General features: G+C 34.7%; 1 protein-coding gene across 3 annotated transcripts in view; it reads left to right on the top strand.

Moving 5' to 3' along the window:
- Window positions 1-20,662, top strand: part of LOC308413591 (vomeronasal type-2 receptor 116-like) — a gene marked incomplete at both ends in the record, with an annotated part of 59,366 nt that extends 38,704 nt beyond the window's left edge. Inside the window, 6 exons of one of the 3 annotated variants that reach the window (XM_080908648.1) lie at window positions 6,742-6,938; window positions 8,170-8,410; window positions 10,106-10,918; window positions 12,665-12,892; window positions 17,120-17,243; window positions 19,758-20,662. In XM_080908648.1, the coding sequence (XP_080764774.1) occupies window positions 6,742-6,938; window positions 8,170-8,410; window positions 10,106-10,918; window positions 12,665-12,892; window positions 17,120-17,243; window positions 19,758-20,662 (2,508 nt within the window). Of the gene's footprint in view, window positions 1-6,741; window positions 6,939-8,169; window positions 8,459-10,105; window positions 10,919-12,664; window positions 12,893-17,119; window positions 17,244-19,757 lie in introns of those variants that run through there. The other 2 variants (XM_080908645.1, XM_080908646.1) reach the window with 2 other exon arrangements.
- Between the last annotated feature and the right edge of the window lie 509 nt (window positions 20,663-21,171).

Here is a 21,171-nt window from a genome sequence, read left to right as displayed (position 1 = left end):
TGTGGTACATTTACACAATAGAGTACTACTCAGCCATCAGAAACAATGACTAATCCAAATTCTTAAGAAAATGGTTGCATCTAGAGAATATCATCCTGAGTAAGATAACCCAGTCACAAAAGAACAGACATAATATGCAGTCACTGAAATTGGGATGCTAACCCCAGAGGCTCGGACTGCCCTGAATCACCTCACAGACTGTGTGAAGTTCATGAAAAAAAGAATATGAAACAAAAAAAATCAAACAAAAAACAAACAAACAAACAAAAAAACCCCATCTTGCTCAATCCTTACACACCAAGAAAAAGTTGACTAATTCCAGCTTACCTCCTGTTTTACATGTACTTTTTGCTAGTTGTAACTAGTAAGACCTTAATGCAGAATATCAAACCTTAAAAAAAAGGAAAAAAAAAAAAAAAAAAGAAAAAGCCAAGCACTGACACAATTGTATTCGTATACATTTATGCAAAAATGTTTAAAATTTTTTTTCTGTTATCTTTGTTTTTTAAAATAAAGTTTAAAAAAACAAAAAAGAAATAAAAAAGGAAAGTTTAATTGACAAAAAAATAAGATAAGTTATCTATAAACTAACATCCAAGAAGTAATAGGTTAGAAGTCATTATTACTTCCTTTAATTTGCTTCCAGGATTACCCTCAAAGAAAGGTGTCAGTTCCTGACAGCCCCACAAGACATTTCCAGGCTGTCTTCTGGTTGCTAATTTTCAGGTAAAAAAGTGCTGTGTGCAGTTTTTACCAGGACTATATATTGCTTGTCTCATACGTTAGATGTAAAATTTATCTATGTGCTGATTGTTCTCTATTTTATTGATATAATTTCCACTCTCAGCTAAAAATCACTATTCAAATAAAATGCTTTGTGTGTATTTCCATCAAAAAAAAAAAAAAAAAAAAAAAGAATTGCATGACCATGAGCATGAAAGAAACTTACAGAACTCCAAATTGAGTGGACCAGAAACGAAATTCCTCCGGACATATAATAGTCAAAACGCCAAGTGCCCAAAGCAAAGAAAGAGTACTAAAAGCAGTAAGGGAAAAAGATCATGTAACATGTAAAGGCAGAGCAATCAGAATCAAACCTAACTTCTCAACAGAGACTATGAAAGCTAGAATAACTGGACAGACATCATGCAGACCCTAAGAGAACACAAGTAAATATTTGGTGAAAAGAAAAACTACAAGGAGGTAAACTACATCCTAGTAAAAACAATAAAATAACTAAGGAAGAAAACTGAAAGAAGAAAGACATACAGGCACAATTCTACTTCTAAAAGCAAAAATAGCAGGAAACAGCAACCACTACTCCTTACTCTCTGTTAACATAAATGGACTCGATTCGCCAATAAAAAGGTATAGGCTACCAGACTGGATACATAAACAGAAATCAGCATATTGCTGCATACAGAACAACTCATCTCAGAGACAAAGACAGACACTATCTCAGAGTAAAACATTATAAAAAAAAAAAAAAAAAAAAAAAAAAAACCTTCCAAACAAATGTCCCCAAGAAGCAAGCTGGAGTGGCCATTCTAATATCAAATAAAGTAGATTTTCAAGCAAAAGTTATCAAAAAAAAGACAAGAAAGGACACTTTTTTACTAATTACAGGAAAAAATTTTCAGGAGGAACTCTCAATCCTTAACATATGTGCTCCAAATCCAAGAGCACCAATATTCATAAAAGAAACCCTACTAAAGCTCAAAACATACATTGTACCCTACACAATAATAGTGGGAGGCCCTCACACCTCACTCTCATCAGTGGATAGATCATGGAAACTCAAACTGAACAACGAGACAGTGAAACTAGCAGAGGTTATGAACCAATTGGAATTAATAGACATCTACAGAACATATCATCCTAAAACAAAAGAACACACCTTCTTCTCAGCACCTCACAGTACCTTCTCCAAAATTGACCATATAATTGGTTACAAAACAAGCCTCAATAGATATAAAAAGATTGAAATACTCCCATGCATCCTATCAGATCATCATGGTCTAAGGCTTGTCTTTAATAACAACAAAGACAACACAAAGCTCATATAGACATGGAAACTAAACAATGCTCTATTAAACTATAGCAGAGTCAAAGCAAAAATAAGGAAAGAAATTAAGGATTTTCTAGAATTTAATGAAAATGAAAACATAACATACCCAAACCTATGGGTGGCAATGAAAGCACTACTGAGAGGGAAACTCATAGCTCTGAGTGCTTCCAAAAAGAAACTTGAGAGAGCATACACTAGCAACTTGACAGCACAGTTAAAAGGTCTAGAACAACAGGAAGAAGATATACCCAAGAGGAGTAGACAACAAGAAATAATCAAATTTGGAGCAGAAACTTACCAAATAGAAATAAAAAGAACCATTCAAAGAATAAAGAAAACGAAGAGCTGGTTCTCTTAGAAAATTAACAATATTGATAAACCCTTCGCCAGACTAACTAGAGGGCCAAGAGGGAGTATCCAAATTATCAAATTTAGAAATGAAAATGAACACATAATAACTGAGACTGAGGAAATTTAAAAAATTATCAGATCCTACTACAAAAGCCTATACTCTACAAAGCTGGATAATCTGGAGGAAATGAATGAATTCCTAGATAGATACCAGACACTAAAGTTAAACCAGGACCAGGCAAACCATTTAAATAATCCCATAACACCTAAGGAAATAGAAGCAGTCATCAAAAGCCTCCCAACCCAAAAAATCCCAGGTCCAGATGGGTTCAGAATTCTATCAGATATTTATTGACAACCTAATTCCCATACTTTCCAAAATATTCCAAAATAGAGTCAGAGAACACTACCTAACTCATTTTTCGAGGCCACAATAACCCTACTTTCTAAACCACACAGAGGCTCTGCAAGGAAAGAGAACTTCAGACCAATCTTACTTAAAAACATTGATGCAAGAATACTCAACAAAATCCTTGTAAACCAAATCCAAGAACACATCAAAATGATCCTTCACCATGATCAAGTAGGCTTCATCCCTGGGATTCAGGGATGGTTTAATATAAGGAAACCCATCAACGTAATCCACCATATAAACAAACTCAATGAAGAAAACCACATGGTCATCTCACTAGATGCTAAGAAAATATTTGTTGGCAAAATTCAACACCCCTTCATGTTCAAAGTTTTGGAAAGAACAGAATCCAAGGCCCATACATAAACATAATAAAAGCAATATGCAGCAAACCAATAGCTAATATCAAACTTAACAGTGAGAAAATTGAAGCAATCCCATTTAAATCAGGGACTGGACAAGGCTGCCCACTTCCCCCTACCTATTCAACATAGTACTGAAAGACCTGGCAAGAGCAATTAGACAGCAAAAGAAAATCAAAGGGATACAAATTGGAAAGGAAGAAGTAAAAACATCAGTGTTTGCAGATGACATGATAGTGTTTGTAATGATCCCAAAAATTCCACCAGAGAACTTCTAGAGCTGATAAACAAGTTAAGCAAAGTGGCTGGATATAAAATTTACTCAAACTAATCAGTAGCCTTCCTCTACTCAATGGACGAACATGCGGAGAAAGAAATTAGGGGAAAATACCCTTTACAATAGTCACAAACACTATAAAATACCTTAGTATGACTCTAACTAAGCAAATGAAGGGCCAGTATGAGAACTTCAAATCTCTAAAAAAGGAAATAGAGGAAGATTTCAGAAAATGGAAAGATATCTCATACTCATGGAATAGAATGATCAATATTGTAAAAATGGTTATTTTAGCCAAAGTTATCTATAGATTCAATGCAATCCCCATCAAAATTCTAACACAATTCTTCATAGTGTTGGAAAGAGCAATGTGCAATTTCATCTGGTATAACCAAAAATCTAGAATAGCAAAATCCATACTCAACAACAAGAAAATATTTGCGGCCATCACCACATCTGACCTCAAGCAATATTACAAGGCAATTGTGTTAAAAATTGCATGGTACTGGTACAGAGATAGGCACGTGGCTCAATGTAATAGAATAGAAGACCCAGAAAAGAGCTGTCCCCTATATAATCTCTCGACTTTTGACAAAAGAGCTGTAAACATTCAATGGAAAAAGGACAGACTCTTCATCAAATGGTGTTGGTCCAACTGGTACTCAGCCTGCAGAAGAATGAAAATAGCCCCTTTTTAACACCTTGTACAAAGCTCAAGTACAGGTAGAACAACGATCTTCACATTAAACCAGGTACACTGAAATTATTAGAAGAGAAAGTAGGGAAAACCTTAGAACACATAGGCTTAGGAGAAAATTTCCTGAACAGAACAACAATGGCTCGAGCTCTAAAGTCAAATATTGACAAATGAAACTTAATGAGATTCCAAAGTTTCTTTAAGACTAAGGACACTGTCAAGAAAACAAAACAGCAGCCAACAGATTGGGAAAGAATTTTACCAGGCTCACATCGGATAGAGGCCTAATATCCAAGGTATACAACAAACTCAAGAAGTTAGACTTTTGTAGCAGGATATGGATGAATGTATACATGAACTAAGAAACAAATACTAGAACAAAAATTTCAGGATACCCAACAAACAATTCATTGAACATGTGAACCTCGAAAAGAAGGAAGGCCAGAAGTTGGATGCCTCTGTACTTTTTAGAAGGGAGAACAAAACACTCATGAAAGGAAATACTGGGACAAATACAGGAGCAGATTGGAGAAAGGATCCTATAAAGACTGCCTCACATGGGGATCCATCCCATATGAAGCCACTAATCCCATGCATTATTGCGGATGCCAAGTAGTACTTCCTGGCAGACTCTGATATGGATGCCTCCCCGAGGCTCTGCTAAAGCCAAAATGACATAGTGGAGGATGCTTGCAGCTAACCATGGAACTGAACACAAGGACTCCAATGAAGAAGCTACAGAAATGACTGATGGAGCTGAAAGGTTCTGCAACCCCATGGGAAGAACAAACTTACTAACTACCCAAAACCACCACACCTCACACGGACTAAAACAATAACCCGTGAGGTTAAATGCAGAAACCCATAGACCCAGGTGCATATGCAGCATAGGATAGCATTCATGGCATCTATGAGAGGAGAGAAATTTGGTCCAGAGAAGGCTCCTATTCCAGTGTAGAGGAATGCCAAGGTGCTGGGAAGGAAGAGAGTATTTGGGAGAGGGAAGGCCTTAATGGAGGTAATATGATGAAAAGGGGGGAGGTAGAATTGGGGGAGAGAGTATAACATGTAAAATGTAAATACAGAGAATATTCAATAAAATAATGCAGAAAAGAAAGTAAGTCCTACTTGAAGCTAGACTTCAAGCAACGTCTGTCCCTTGAGTGGTGCTGCTTTTGAGCTCCCGTTGTCAACAACAGAGTGCTAGTGATTTCCTCTCTAACCTAAATTTATGTTCCTTCTGGATAAGTCAGTTGCCATTCATCTACTTGCTTTATACCTCCCATAAGTCTCCTATTTTTGTGTCATCTTCTTAGCCATTAATCATCCTGGGATTTTTTTATTTCTTGCCAATTTACTACAATCGGGAGGAATTAGATTGCATTTATTTCAATAAAACCTTCCCTAATAAAAAAAAAGAACAGAAGACCCATCACTTCTCTAATGTAAAATGATCAAAAACAAAGATAATGAACAATGGATGGGTCAGCACAAAGAATTAATTAAAAAAAACTGAGGATCATGGCAGAAAGTCATAATATGGAGTCCAAATATTAGAATTACTTTTTTATTAGTGTTGACACAGAGTCCCAGGGACTAAAGCACCAACCAACAAGTATAAATGGGGGTATCCATGCTCCAGCTGGATATGTAGCCTCATTAACATATCTACTGAAAGAAAACCCCTTGGTCCTGTGAAGGCTCACTGATGCAGGGTGGAGGAATGCTATGATGCTAAGGCAGGAATAGGTGGGCAGGATGGGGAACACTCTCATAGAGGTAAAGGAAAAGGGGATGGAGTATTTGTGGAAAAGAAAGTGGGAACAGTATGATACTGGAAATGTAAATAAATGATACAAACAATAGGATGAAAAAGAAAAGAATGCACACAGTGTGGCATTCTCTCTGGATCTTGTTGAACCTTTAAAACTCCATCTTTATGCAATTTAACTATGGATCTGTGAAGAACTGTATTGTATAACTTTGGACAAAGCAGGATAAAATATATTTCAGACTTGGTCTGGTTATTGATTCTCAAGACAATGCAAGCAAAGGCCTTGATTAACCACTACATAGTCTATGGCTTTGCATGACTATAAAGATGAGCCTGCCTCTTTGTAATACAATGTCCTGTGTATTTCGAGTTTCCCCGATTGTTCACTGTTACTGAATGTCTCACTGTGAATCATCTGACACAACCCACTGACATCATTTCTAATTGTGTTCACATAATCACCTGGTTGAAACTTTCCAAAGACCAAATTTGAAAAAAAAGGGCTTCCTTCCAGGCATTCAAAATTATGAGTGATGTCATGTAGACTGAGAAGATTTTATCCTCCTAAGTATTTACCTACCCTTGTTTATTACATGGGCTGTGGGTACCAGTTGCAGAGCCTCAGGGAAGAAAGTCTTTATGATTCCTCCAGGGCTCAGGAGCAATCTGAAAAACAAATGAATCATGAGTATGCAACAAACATCTCCTTTGTCCAGAGATATAAAAGCTAGTAGAATCTCGTGGTGCTGATATGCATGGCACTTCACGATCCATAGTGCAGAGATTTCAGACAGGAAAATATGTTCATTTTGATGATAGTCTACTTCCTCCTCAACATTCCACTTCTCATGGCAAATCTTATTGAACCCAGGTGCTTTTGGAGAATAAATTTGAATGAGGTCAAGGATCAAGACTTGGAGCAAACTTGTTCCTTCATTTTTGGAGCAGTACAGAAGCCTATGGAAAAAGATTATTTTAACCAGACCCTTAATGTCTTGTAAGTGCATTTTTATTATTCCTTGTAAATGAAATTGAATATTTCTTGAGTGATCTGAAGATGCACATTAGGGAAATCTTTGATTCCTCTGTTGCTAAGTCTGAACACCAGGAAGCAAGCTCCATTCTCATGCAGACTTAATTCAATTTTCTCCTTTTTATTAATCCAGGGAAGGGTTTGATTTTCTTCCAAGTGGCACCTAAATTAAAGCCTAGTAGGTGAGGTACACAGGACTATATACATTGATCCTTCACATAAAGCCCTCCTCATAACAGTTTTTGTTGCACTCTAGATGTAATGATGTGTTAAAATTGATCATGTAATATTTCCAGTGTTTTATCCCAAAAAATTGTAAATAAGTGGTACCCAGTAGTACCCACAGTGAATAGTTACATTCCTGTGTAAATAAAATATGTGAATGGTGCTCTAGTAATGGAGTAAGACCTTAATCTGTGGACAAAGCTGCACAAAGTGCCTCGCACAGGTGTATATTCTTCATTTGAAACATGGATAGTCTATTGTAAAGATTCTGTTAAAAGACATGGAAGTTTTGCTTTCTTATGTCCTAAATAAACTGTGCTCAAATACATAAAAACATATGCATAAACATGTTACCTTTAGTAAATGCACTTATGATATTTGAATGTATTTAAAGATAATTCATTAGAAATTTTTTTCAGCAAAAGATTGAAAAAAATAACAAGATGAAGATAGATATGAGGGGACATGTTAACAATATTGGCCACTTAATATAAGTCTTTGTAAGTACAGAAAACAAAACTTACTGCAGAAAGGCTATTATTCACTCATAAATCACATTTTTGCTTCCTTAAACAATTCAGTTAATCTCACAAAAATATCATAAACTCAGTGGTGCTCATACCACTTCTTTTTTTATGTTGCTAAATAATGTTAAAATGAAGACATGATCAGAATTATTGACTTGTGGTTTTCTGTTCACATTCTGATAAAGGACTCAAAAACAGAGATGGAAATCCTGTCTTTGGATGAGGTCACAATTATATCTTTTTTATTGAAGAAACACTGTCATGAACTTTTAAACTGTTTGCTAGTTTCCAGGTTCTCAGGTTAATCCCTTCTCACAACAAAGCCATTGTTTCCATTAATAGAGGTCAGATGTAGAAACTTCCAGTACAGAATAGTGCACCTATTGAGTTCAAGTGATCATTCCTAAACATCTGTTCACAATAAACACTGTTATCTTTTACAGAGAAACATCTAAACACCACAAATATGCTTTGGCATTAGCCTTTACAGTGGATGAAATCAACAGGAATCCTGACCTTTTACCCAATGTATCTTTGACTATTAAACACAATTTGGGCCATTGTGATGGAAATTATTTAATACCTCCACCATATGGAATTTATGAACAAAATGTACATATGCCTAATTATATATGTGGTGAAGAAACTACGTGTTCATTTCTGCTTACAGGACCTTTTTGGTTGGCATCGTTAAATTGGTGGTTAGAACTTGACATCATCTTATCACCTGGTGTGAGTCATCATAGGGTAGTAATTCTTAAAGTCATGGTTCTTTGGGGTTTTGATATCAAGTAAGAAAGTCAATGAATGAGAGTGAATTCATGCTTATGTCAATCTACGCTGTTCCATGGTAATTACTAATCAGAGACATGATAGGCTTTTTGCTAGGGGCCACCTCCAGAAGTTGACAGAGTCCAGAAAGGAGGGATAGAGGAGGTCATGAAGAATTGAGTCTGGCTTAGTGGTAGAGAGAACCTTGCACCCTTGACAGACTGGTATTTAGAGTATTATTTATACAAATCTCAATAAGCAGAGATTGATTCATGTTGTTCCAAATCATAGAACATATTACTTCTGTCCAAGATATGCATTATCTTGGTTATACATTTAGATTACCATTGGTAGACCAAAAATCACAGAGTTATCACTTACAATCATGGATCACTTACACTCATGGAGCTGTTAAAAGTATAGTGATAAACTATGATGGAACAAAATTATATTCACAAATATTTGCTCAATAAACCAACTTTTAAGTATGTAGAATATTTTTTGCAAAGGCATGGCAGACTATACTTAGCTTGGTAGTTCATGACATTTCAGTGGCACTGGAAAAATTAAAACCTCCAGTGCATTTTGTAGAGTTAGACATTTTACAACCAGTGAATGTGTGACTAACCATTAATGGTCTGAGTGCCAACTCTCTGTAGACATGCTGGAAAAATTTCAGCAACATATTGTTATATTTATTATAAATCATTTTCTGTAATAATATAATGATTATCTCATATGTTTATGGAAATTATTGGTATGTTTTATCTTGGTTTTTTTTGTTTTCTCATCATAACATGCAAGAGTGCACTTTCCTAAGTGAACTTTCTAAGAGAGAAGGGTTTGGTGGTTCTGATAGCTTGTTCTTTCATATTTTTACACGGTTATTTTTCCATCATTATAAGACACTTCATATGGAGGAAAGAACGCCATCCAATCTAACTTTGTTTCTGTGTATGTTCCTCAAGAGATACAGTTTATGAGTCCTACATATTTTGCCCCATAATTGCCTGGGTATTTAGTAGGAATTTTTTAATCTGATCTACTGCTAACACTTTTACTCTGGCAAATCTTATTTACAATTTTAATTACTTTGTTTTGTCTCTTTCCTGAGAAAGTACAAAGGCAGATATTCTCACATTATTCAGGAGCCTTATACTAAAAAGAGATTTCTGGCATTTTTATGTGTTTCAATCTTTAGTATAGTAGATAAGAATTTTTTTAAAAGATAAAGCAGTAGTATTCATAAGTTTCCTCTTAAATATTAGAAGTATTTCTGAATTAAGTCATAATAAATGACTTTTAAAAAAATTAGTCAAATATTCAGAAGTTGTACATATATTAAAATCCCTCCAAACATCAAAAACACAGATTCAAGACAGAAGCTAAAAGACAGAATAGCAGTTATTATAACATGCAAATACATTCCATTACCTTTATTAAACAGCCATGCTTGCTGTTCCCATTAGAAGTGTATGTGGCAGGCTTCCACATTTGCTCATTTAAATCATAGATGAGAGGACAAGTCACAGGTAATCACTGTTTTCAGGTAAATATGATCACAGGTTTTTATGTGCACCACACCTCATGCTGCTCTCTGTGTTGTAGCTCCTTCAGCTGACCTATGGACCTTTCCATTCCATCTTCAGTGATAATGAACAATTTCCCTATCTCTATCAGATGGCCCCAAGGCACACATCTCTAGCATTGGCAATGGTTTCCTTCTTACTTTACTTCAATTGGAACTGGGTCGGCCTTGTCATTGTCTATGATGATCAAGGCCATCAGTTTCTCTCAGAGATGAAAACAGAGAGTAAAGACAGGGGAATTTGCTTTGCCTTTGTGACCATGATGTCATTCCTTCAGCAATCATATTATTACAGAACTGAAATGTACCACAAACAAATTGTGATGTCATCTACTAATGTTATTATCATTCATGGGGAAGCAGAGAGTATTATTGAATTGAGCTTCAGAATGTGGGAATCTCCAGTCATACAGAGAATATGGGTCACCACAAAACAATTTAATTTCCCTACCAGTAAGAGAGACTTAACTCATGGCACATTCTATGGGACTCTTACTTTTCTCCACCACCATGGTGAGATTTCTAGCTTTAAAAATTTTGTACAGACATTGTACCATCCCAAAAACAAAGATTTATATCTAGTAATGCCAGATTGGAAGTACTTTACCAATGAATCCTCAGCATCTGACTGTAAAATACTAGAGGAGTCTACATCCAATGTCTCACTAGAATGGCTAAAGGAACAGAAGTTTAACATGGTCTTTAGTGATGGTAGTCATAACATATACAATGCTGTGTATGCCGTGGCCCATGCACTCCATGAGATGAATCTGCAACTGGTTGATAATCAGGCAACAGACAATGGGAAAGGAGCCAGTTCTCCCTGCTTGAAGGTATAGTTTCTTCTATTGGGTGATTCTTGGTGTTTTCTTTTCATTTTAATTGAACAACTTTATTTTACAAAACAAAGATAAATGTCCAGATTTTAAAAGCATTTTTGCATAAAAGTATGTGAATATATTTTTTCCGTACTGGAATTTTTTTAAAGGTTTGATAGTATGCCTTAAAATCTTACTAGTTACAATGAGCATAAAGTACATGTAAAACAAGGTATAACCTGGAAATAATCAAAGTGTTCTTGGTGTGTAAAGATTAAGCAAAAAAATGATTTTTTCTTTTTTGGCCTTTGTTTTTTTGAACTTCGCATAGTCTGTAATTTGTTTCTGGGGTGTTCAGAGATTTCTGGGGTTAGTATCCAATTATCATTGACCGAATATTATGTCTGTTCTTTTGTGACTGGGTTGGTGTTTTCAATTGCATAATCATTTAGAGCTTCTCAGATGCCCATACTTAATGAAATTTGAAATATTTTCCAAAATAGATAGGTTTGTGAACATTTTTCCTAAAGAAAAATGAAATCTAGTGACTGGTATAAATGTGAATGGAAAAAGAAGGTACAGGGTATCATTGAAGTTTTGTCATTTCATATAGAGTCCCGAATATCCACCAGTATACCCATATCAATATTGGATACACAGTCCTTCCATCCTTCAAAAAGATAAGTTTTTATTTTTATTTGTCAATTATGTGAAAATCATTTTAAGGAATGGTTTTCTTTAGGTTTCTCCAGTGATTCTGCCCCAGTGGAGGCTCTGGGGAACTTACTTGGTTTTCTCAATGTAAGTAAACAAGAAATAGTGTTGGTATTCAGTTTGGTATATATGTATTTTCAGTGTAAATTTATCTTTCTCAATGTGTACATGTATATGTTTTACACTTTTCATGTATCTGTGTTTATATTTGTGTTGTTTTGTACATACATGGTTATCTCTCTACATGACTCTGGAATAGGCAACAATTTTTATATACATGACTTTGTTTCTATATATGTGTATTTATATGTGTGTTTCTTTTTTCTCTATTTATCAGAGAATGTTTCTTTGTGTATCAACTTATATATTTTGGGTTATTATGTGTTTCTATGTATTTGTATGTACTTAAGTGTATGTGTCTGCCTATATATTTTTTTATGCTTTCCTCGACCTTCTCTTGTTTTTGTCATTAAGTGTGTGTATAAACTTCTCTGTGTCTCAATATCATTCTGGACTGGTGCTTATATATTTACACCTCTCCCCATGTTTCACTCTCAATATGTTTGCATATGCATGTGTGTATATGTGTGTTTGTATGTATGCCAGTGTATGTAATTTGTGTGATATAGAATCTATGTTTTTATTTGAGTGTATATATGTATTTCTTTGTGCCAGATTGTTTACATATGTGTCAACATTTATGCATATTTTTTGTAAATAGTTGTATACCTGTATTATATGTGTGAGTTGTATAAGATGTGAACTCCTTTCTGTGTTAATGTGTGTGTATGTGTCTGTGTGCGAGCGCATACATGCGTGTGCTCACATATCTGCATATCTGTTTTGGTTCTGCATTTATGTTTGTTTTTGTTTGGCAGTATTTTCTGAGAGAACTGAAATTCTTGGAATATTACCATTTCATTTTATTTGCATATGTTGTGATTTCTTTTTCATTCTTTAAATGACGTTGCCTTTACTATGTAGTCATAACCCATTGTGTGCCTCGAGGGAACATATGTACAATATAGAATGATGCTTATCTTTCAGATAAATTCCTTTCTGGGAAAGGTCAACTTTACTAATCCTCTAGGGGACAGAGTGATTATGAAACATAGAGTAATGCTGCAGGAAGACTATGACATTTTTCACATTTGGAATTTCTCACAACACGTTGAGTTTAAGGTGAAGATAGGACGGTTCAGCCCATATTTCCCACATGGTCGACTCTTTCATTTATCTGCAGGAACAACTGAGTTTGCCACAGGAAGTAGAAGGGTGAGTGTGTACTAACTTATTGATTCCTAATACACAACAGTAAACATTGAAATGAAATGTATTGTCACCTCAGGAACCAATTCCTACGCTCCTGTATTTGGTTTCTCTTTTTCATTTTTGACATACTTTTACTAATACTTTGAAGATCTTTTTTAAACAACTTTATTTTACAAAACAAAGATAAATGTACAGATTTTAAGCATTGTTTGCATAAAATTATACAATACGTTTTTGTCAGTACTTTTTTCAGATTTTAAAATAATTTTTACATAAAACTGTATGAATATATTTTTAGTCAGTACTTGATTTTTTTTAAAGATTTGATAGTATGCATTGAAAACTTAATAGTTACAATGAGCATAAAGTACATGTAAAACAAAATGTAACATGGAAATAGCCAAAGTTTTCTTGTTGTATAGAGATTTTTTTTTGTCTTGTTTTGTTTTGTTTTCTTTATTTCTTAGACTTCATACCGTCTGTGAGTTGTTTCTGGGGCAGTGCGAGCCTCTGGGGTTAGCATCCCATTATCAGTGACTGCATATTATGTCTGTTCTTTTGTGACTGGGTTATCTCACTCAGAATGATATTCTCTAGATGCAGCCATTTTCTTAAGAATTTGGTCAAGTCATTGTTTCTGGTGGCTGTGAAGATCTTATACATGCACAAAATACATCTTTGTTATATCAAAACCATTTTCTGAAATTTAACAATTACAAAACTGGTTTTTTACCACCATTTGATATTCTTTCATTTAAACTGAACAATATTCTCTTCATTATTACACAGTAATCTCCTCCATTATAATAAACCTCTGGAACAGATGGTGATTTGATAAGTGTGAGGTTAATATTACAGTTATGAAATACTAAGAGTCCTGATTGCTAACTACTGTTATTATATACAAAGATCTCATCTCATATGATAGAAGGATACTTACCAAATTCATTAATGAACACAATTACGGAAACTCCTATCCACAGAAAATCACTTAGATAAATGTGAAGAACTCCTTCACACTTTTCAGTAAGGTGAACAACAAGTCAAAGAAACACACAAACAGCAAAAGAACTACAGACAAATGACTATTAAACACATCAAAAACAGCAATAACAGAAATCAGACAAAAGAAACAAATAATTTACAGTTATAATTAAATATTTTTGATAACATTCTCTAACTGAAATTAAAACAACAGGGATGGTTTGTTTTTATGACATTCCTTGATTTCATGCAGAGGATAGAGAGACTTATACATGAGGAGAAATTTTCTTTATGACAAAGAAAAATCAGTGGAATAATATAATGTATCTTAAGAGGAAAAAGGGAAATTAGAGAATAATACCTCTGAAAATTGTGTAAGAATCATTCCTGACTGAAACCTATCAGAAAACACAAAATAAATATCATTTTCTGAGCAAAGAAATAATTTATTCCAGTAATGCAAGCAAGATTCAACATTTGCAAATCCATTAAGTGTAATACACCACACAATACAGAATTAAATTAGTTTCCAAAAATGTCCAGAAATGGCTCCTTTTTTATCAGATTGAAAGTTGTTTTATCTTTTATTTATGATTTTAAATATTTTTATGCAATGTATGTTCATCAATTTTCTCAAAATATGTCTTGAAATAATTGATTATTTTTATTTAAAACTAAATTTCGAGAGAAAAGATGTATTAAAATTCAACTTATAAAATCAACAACTTCATTGAGAATAATTTCAATCTTCTTGTATCTGTTGAGGCCTGCTTTGTGACTGATTATATGTTCAGTTTTGGACATGGCACCATGAGGTGGTGAGAAGAAAGGTTTTTTTTGTTGTTGTTGTTTTAGGATCAGAGGTACATGTGTATGTTAATTCCATTTGGTTCATAACTTGTTAGTTTGACTATGTCTCTGTTTAGTTTCTGTCTCCATGATCTGTCCATTGACAAGAGTGGGGTGTTGAAGTTTGCCACATTATTGTGTGATGTGAAATGCGTATTTTGAGATTTAGTAACATTTTTTACATGTATGTAGGTACCCTGCATTGGGAGTACAGATTTTCAGAATTGAGAATTCATATTGCTGTATTTTGCTTTGATGAGGATGAAGTGTGCTTCCTTTTTTTGATAATATTTGTTTCAAAGACAATTGTATTTCATATTAGAATGGTTACTCCAGCATGTTTCTTGGTACCGTTTGTTTGGAAAAGTGTTTTTTACCCTTTTACTCTGAGTGAGTGTCTGTCTTTGTCACTGAGGTAGTTTTCCTGTATGCAGGAAAATGCTGGGTTCTTTTTACCTATCTAGTCTGCTAGTCTCTGTCTTTTTATTAGGGAATTGAGTTCATTGCTGTTGAGAGATATTAGAAACCAACGATTGTCCTTTCCTTTTATTTTTATTGTTAGAGGTAGAATTATGTTTGTGAGGCTGTCTTCTTTAGGCTAGTTGAAAAAAATTACTTTCTTGCTTTTTCTAGGGTGTAGTTTCTCTCTTTCTGTTGAAGTTTCCCAACTAATGTGCGTTGTAGGGCTGGATTTTTGGAAGACATTGTGTAAATTTTCTTTTGTCATAAAATATCTTGGTTTCTCCAACAATGTTAATATAGAGTTTTGCTGTATATAGTTACCTGGGCTGGCATTTATGTTCTTTTAGGATCTGTATGACATCTTCCCAGGATCTTCTAACTTTCATAGTCTCTGCTGAAGAGTCTAGTGTGATTCTGATAGGTCTGCCTTCATGTGTTACTTGACTTGTTTCCCTTAATGCTTTTAATATTCTTTCTTTGTTTTGTGCATTTAGTGTTTTGACTATAACATGAAGAAAGGAATATATTTTAGGGTCCCATCCTATTTGGAGTTCTGTAGGCTTTGGGTATGTTTATGGGCATCCCTTTCTTTAGGTTAGAAAAGTCTTCATCTGTGATTTTCTTGAAGATATTTACTGGCCTTTTAGTTGGGAATCTTCACTCTTCTATACTTACTATCCTATGGTTTGATCTTTTCAGTATGTCCTGAATTTTCTGAATGTATTGGGTTAAGACCTTCTTGCCTTTTGGATTTTCTTTTACTATTGTGTCAAAGTTTTTTATGGTATTATTTGTCCCTGTGATTCTCTCTTCTAACTCTTGTATTCTTTTGGTGATTCTGGTGTCAATGACTCTTTATCTGTTTCCTAGGTTTTCTAACTCCATGGTTGTCTCCCTTTGTGATTCCTTTATTGTTTCTATTTTTAATTTTAGATCCTGTATGATTTTCCTCAATTTCTTCACCTGTTTCATTGTTTTTTTTTTTTTTCTGTATTTCTCTATGGGATTTGTGTTTCCTGTATTTATCTATGGGATTTGTGTGTGTGTGTGTGTGTGTGTGTGTGTGTGTGTGTGTGTGTATGTGTGTGTGTGTGTGTGTTTGTGTGTGTGCGTGTTGGTGTTTTCATTACAAGGGCTTCGACCTTTTTAGCTGTGTACTTCTATATATCTTTAAGGGAGTTATTTATGCCATACTTAAATCCATGTAACATCATTATGAGTTGTGATTTTAAATCAGAATCTGGCGTTCCTGGTGTATTGGGGTATCCAGTACTTGCTGTGCTGGAGAAACTGTGTTCAGAAGATGCTGTGTGTTTTGTTTTCTGTTGCTTAGTTTCTTTAACTTGCCTCTCACCATCTATTAATCTCTGGTGTTAACTGGCATTGCTGATTCTGACAGGGGCTTGTTCCTTTTGTACTCCTGTGTGTCATCACTAGTGTAGGACCAGCTTTCTTGGAACAGGGTCTGGGTACAGAGAGCTCAAGCATAGATGTTAATAGAATGCTCCTTACTGGCTCTACTGCCCACAATGAGAAGGACATTCCCATATCAATGAACAATTAAGAGAATGCTTCAATGATATGAGGACAGAACTAGTGTTGGATGAAAAATATTTCAAATTTTTTTCTTTCTATTCATAGTACTTAGGGCCAAATTGAAAATAATTACCAAAAAAACCATCATGTTGAAAGTTCTGTAGATTTTGCACACAGCTTACTATCAGCTCCTTTTCCTGAGTCTGTAAGTGTTCAGAAACTATCCAACTTTTCTTCAGTGTATTTCCAATATTCATGTGGTCATTAAACAAAGGACAAGGTGACCTGTCCTAAATTACTGTACATGAAATAAGCTCATTTAAATCACAATGTGCTAATATAAAACATAAAATAAATAGATAAAACTCATTATCTACATGTGTCTAATTTCATTCTCAGATGCCATCTTCGGTGTGCAGTGCAGATTGTAGTCCTGGATCCAAAAGAATCTGGAAGGAGGGAATGGCAGCCTGCTGTTTTCTTTGCAGCCCTTGTGCTGAAAATGAAATTTCTAATGAAACAAGTGAGTGTTTGCTGTTCTGATAAATCCTGCAAATATGTATTACATTTGTGCCACAGTGAGATAATGAAGTCAACTAAAAGCAAATAAAATATAAAATATATAACTTTTATAATTTACTAGTTTTATATATATATATATATATATATATATATATATATATGTATATATATATATACATATGAAGAGAGAGAGACAGACAGAGAGACAGAGACAGAGACAGAGTGACAGAGAGAGAGAGAGAGAGAGAGAGAGAGAGAGAGAGAGAGAGAGAGAGAGAGAGGAAGATAGAGAAGGAGAGAAAGAGCATTAACAAAATTCTGCCAAAAACAATCACACATACCTTGTTCCTTCACCCACACACCAACTCTTTTCAAATTAATGGAAGATGACATTTTCACAAAGAAATACTTTAGAGAATAAAAATGTTATTTTAGGCAATTCTCCACAAGATTTTTCAAATAATAAACCTATTGTAAAACTACATATATATTAGACTTTAGTCTCAATATTTTAAAAAGAATTACTTTAGTGCTATTTTATGAATATATCTGTCCTACATAAAATTATGCACAACATGTAATATAGGAGCTCCTAAAAACAAAACCCAATATAGAGTAACTTGACTAAGTCATGAGACTGCTAGGTACTAAGCCCATGTTCTCTGTGAGATTAATATAGAAGTGTAAAGTAATGGCAAATTTGTGAGAAACTGCTAAGTGTGTTTTATTCAGAGGACCATGTTCAAAGCCAGATGTGATCTGAATCCAGGATGTAGAGGACAAGAGTTGATCCATAATATAGAATACACTAAGATAATCGTATCAGCATGTTACATCTCATGCCTATTAGTAAAAAAATTATTTAGGGTTTACAAAATGCAGAACGTTCATGGGTAGCCTTCCAATCATTTTGCCCCTCGTTTTACAGAATTAGTTAAAATTCTTAAAAGACATGATGCCTGTGCGTGTGCTCAACAGTTAAATCATTCATAGATAAGGTTTACATTCTGAGCTTATTCCTAAGGTGCATTGAACCAAGCAACCTACTCAGGATACATCAGTTGAAGTGATGCATTCTAACATACACTTTGCTAAAAAGAATAATTTTTAAAAGTATTCTGAAATTGTTTTAGATGTAAAAATAAATAAAAATTAATATTTACATTGATGAATGACAAAAAATTACACAATATATTTTAGTACATTAATTGCTTACATATGTGGGATGAGAAAGACATGTTTGGAACACATAAACACAAAAAATACCCCTGTATGTATATTTACATGCACTTGGGAGACACCTGACATGGCTGATGGGATCTGAACTCAGGTTCTCTTAGAGCAGAATATTCTATTCATATCTTATCCAAATTCTTAGGCTTTATTAAATTATCAAATATCAAATAATATGTTTCCACAAATGCACTTCTCTAGTTAAAAATTCTGAATACCAACAAAGCACATAAACATTTGATGAAATGACATATATATGAAGTGCAACTACAATGAGTTCATATTGTGGCAATGATCAGGATGACAACTTAGGAATGGGGTACTATTACTTAATAAAAACCATCAGGGTTACCACTCTTGCTGGAGAATTCCTCTGTTCTATTTATCATTCTTTTTGTAAATACTGATTTCATCTCTAAGTGCATTCACAGACACTGAGTCCCCTAGGAATGGAGATGAGGCAAGGATGAAAGTGCTCAGCACTCCAAATGAAGAATCGAGGTAAAGGGCTTCTTACTACAAAGTATCGACAGAGGTCCTTTTCCCCTTCAATGCTAATATTACGGCATCAGATGACCGATAACCAGAACTTTTGTTTACATACTCACAAATGAGGATATTCTGAGGGCTCATTTCTTTAATATTTTCTACTTTTCAAATATTAATATTATATTACCTTTCATTTTCCTCCTTCTTCTAATAACATGACTGAAACTTGTAAATTCAGTAATGCAGTTTTTACACTTACATGAATACACACACACACAAACGGACACACACACATACATGCAGCCTACCTGTTCAATTTAGTTTTTTTTCTATGTCAGCATGTTTGAGATACTAAATTCTCTAGTAACTATTACAGGTCTTGTCCCAGTAGATGGCATAGTCTTAATGTGTCATAGAGAGTGAAATAATTAAAGATTTCAAGAAACAGTGTAGTGTTTAGTATTTAAAATATAACCAACTGCATACTGTTTATAAATGTATCTTCTCTGACTTCAATAATCTACTTGATATCAACATAGAACCAGCAGATGATTTAGGAAGTCTTTGCATTCTGATAACATTATAAATAATATAATCAAAACTTAAATACATAAATAATTGTTTGGTTTGATTTCCCCTTAAAAATCGAGAGTGATTTTGTGGAGCAATGTGATTCAAATATTTTCTCATCATCAAAGGCAGCAGTGCAAGGCTTTCTTAACAAGCTCACTTGAAATACCTTGCCTATAATATTTCTAAAGCAGCACTAACTAAACTTTCCTTTCTACATCAGATATGGATCAGTGTATAAATTGTCCAGAAGGCCACTATGCCAACACACAACACAACAAATGCCTTCAGAAAGCTGTGATCTTTCTAAGCTATGAAGACCCCTTGGGGATGGCTCTTGCCTTACTAACCTTCTGTCTCTCTGCATTCACAGCTCTGGTACTTTGGGTCTTTGTGAAACACCATGACACTCCTATTGTGAAGGCCAATAACAGAATCCTCAGCTACCTATTGCTCGTGTCACTCATGTGCTGTTTTCTGTGCTCCTTTTTCTTCATTGGCCATCCTAACAGAGTAACCTGTATCTTACAGCAAATCACCTTTGGGATTGTATTCACTGTGGCTGTTTCCACAGTTCTGGCCAAAACAGTAACTGTGATTCTGGCATTCAGAGTCACAGACCCAGGAAGAAGGTTGAGAAACTTCCTAGTATCAGGGACTCCCAACTACATTATTCCCACATGTTCCCTCTTTCAATGTATTCTGTGTACAACCTGGATAGCCGTTTCTCCTCCCTTTGTTGATACTGATGAACACTCTGAGCATGGCCACATCATCATTGTGTGCAACAAGGGCTCAGTTACTGCATTCTACTTTGTCCTGGGATACTTGGCCTGCCTGGCCTTTGGAAGCTTCACTGTGGCTTTCTTGGCCAAGAATCTGCCTGACACATTCAATGAAGCCAAGTTCTTGACCTTCAGCATGCTAGTGTTCTGTAGTGTCTGGGTCACCTTCCTTCCTGTCTACCACAGCACCAAGGGCAAGGTCATGGTTGCTGTGGAGATCTTCTCCATCTTGGCTTCTAGTGCAGGAATGCTTGGATGCATCTTTGCACCCAAGATCTACATCATTTTAATAAGACCAGAGAGAAATTCTATACAAAAGATCAGGGAGAAATCATATTTCTGAACAAATATTTCAGGAGTTATGTCCAATGTAATGTTGGTCCATACCCACAAAATATTGGGTTTCAATGCATGTATCTAGTTTAGAATCCATCTCACTGGTTCCTCTAATGATGTCTGGAGATATTATCTCGTGTGCACAGTTCATGAATTCTTACACTCATTTAAGTGTTTAGTCTCCTTTGCAAGAACTAAAAATCTAAAGTTATTAATAAAATTTTAGTCATCATGTTGCATTCATGGAGATTTTCCCTCCCTGTAACTTTCAGAAATGGAGATATAGTCGTTAAATCTATTAGCTTCTGTAGAAAGTGCTTTCTAGGACAGACCTGGCTACACAAGCAAATCTTCACTTAAATCAAACAAGATATCAAATATACTAAAGAATCAACAAAGATGAAATCAGAACATATACACTGGCTTCCAGTAGGACTGCACACATGACAGAATACTGACTGGTTTATCAGCTTTTAGTCAAGCTATTGGCTCATAGTTTACAAAGGAAATATTCTT

Source organism: Micromys minutus (genome assembly GCF_963924665.1).
Source record: "Micromys minutus genome assembly, chromosome: 32".
Classification (NCBI taxonomy): Eukaryota; Metazoa; Chordata; class Mammalia; order Rodentia; family Muridae; genus Micromys; species Micromys minutus.
The sequence above is the reverse complement of the archived record's forward strand: the minus strand, read 5'-3'. Positions and strand labels throughout refer to the sequence as shown.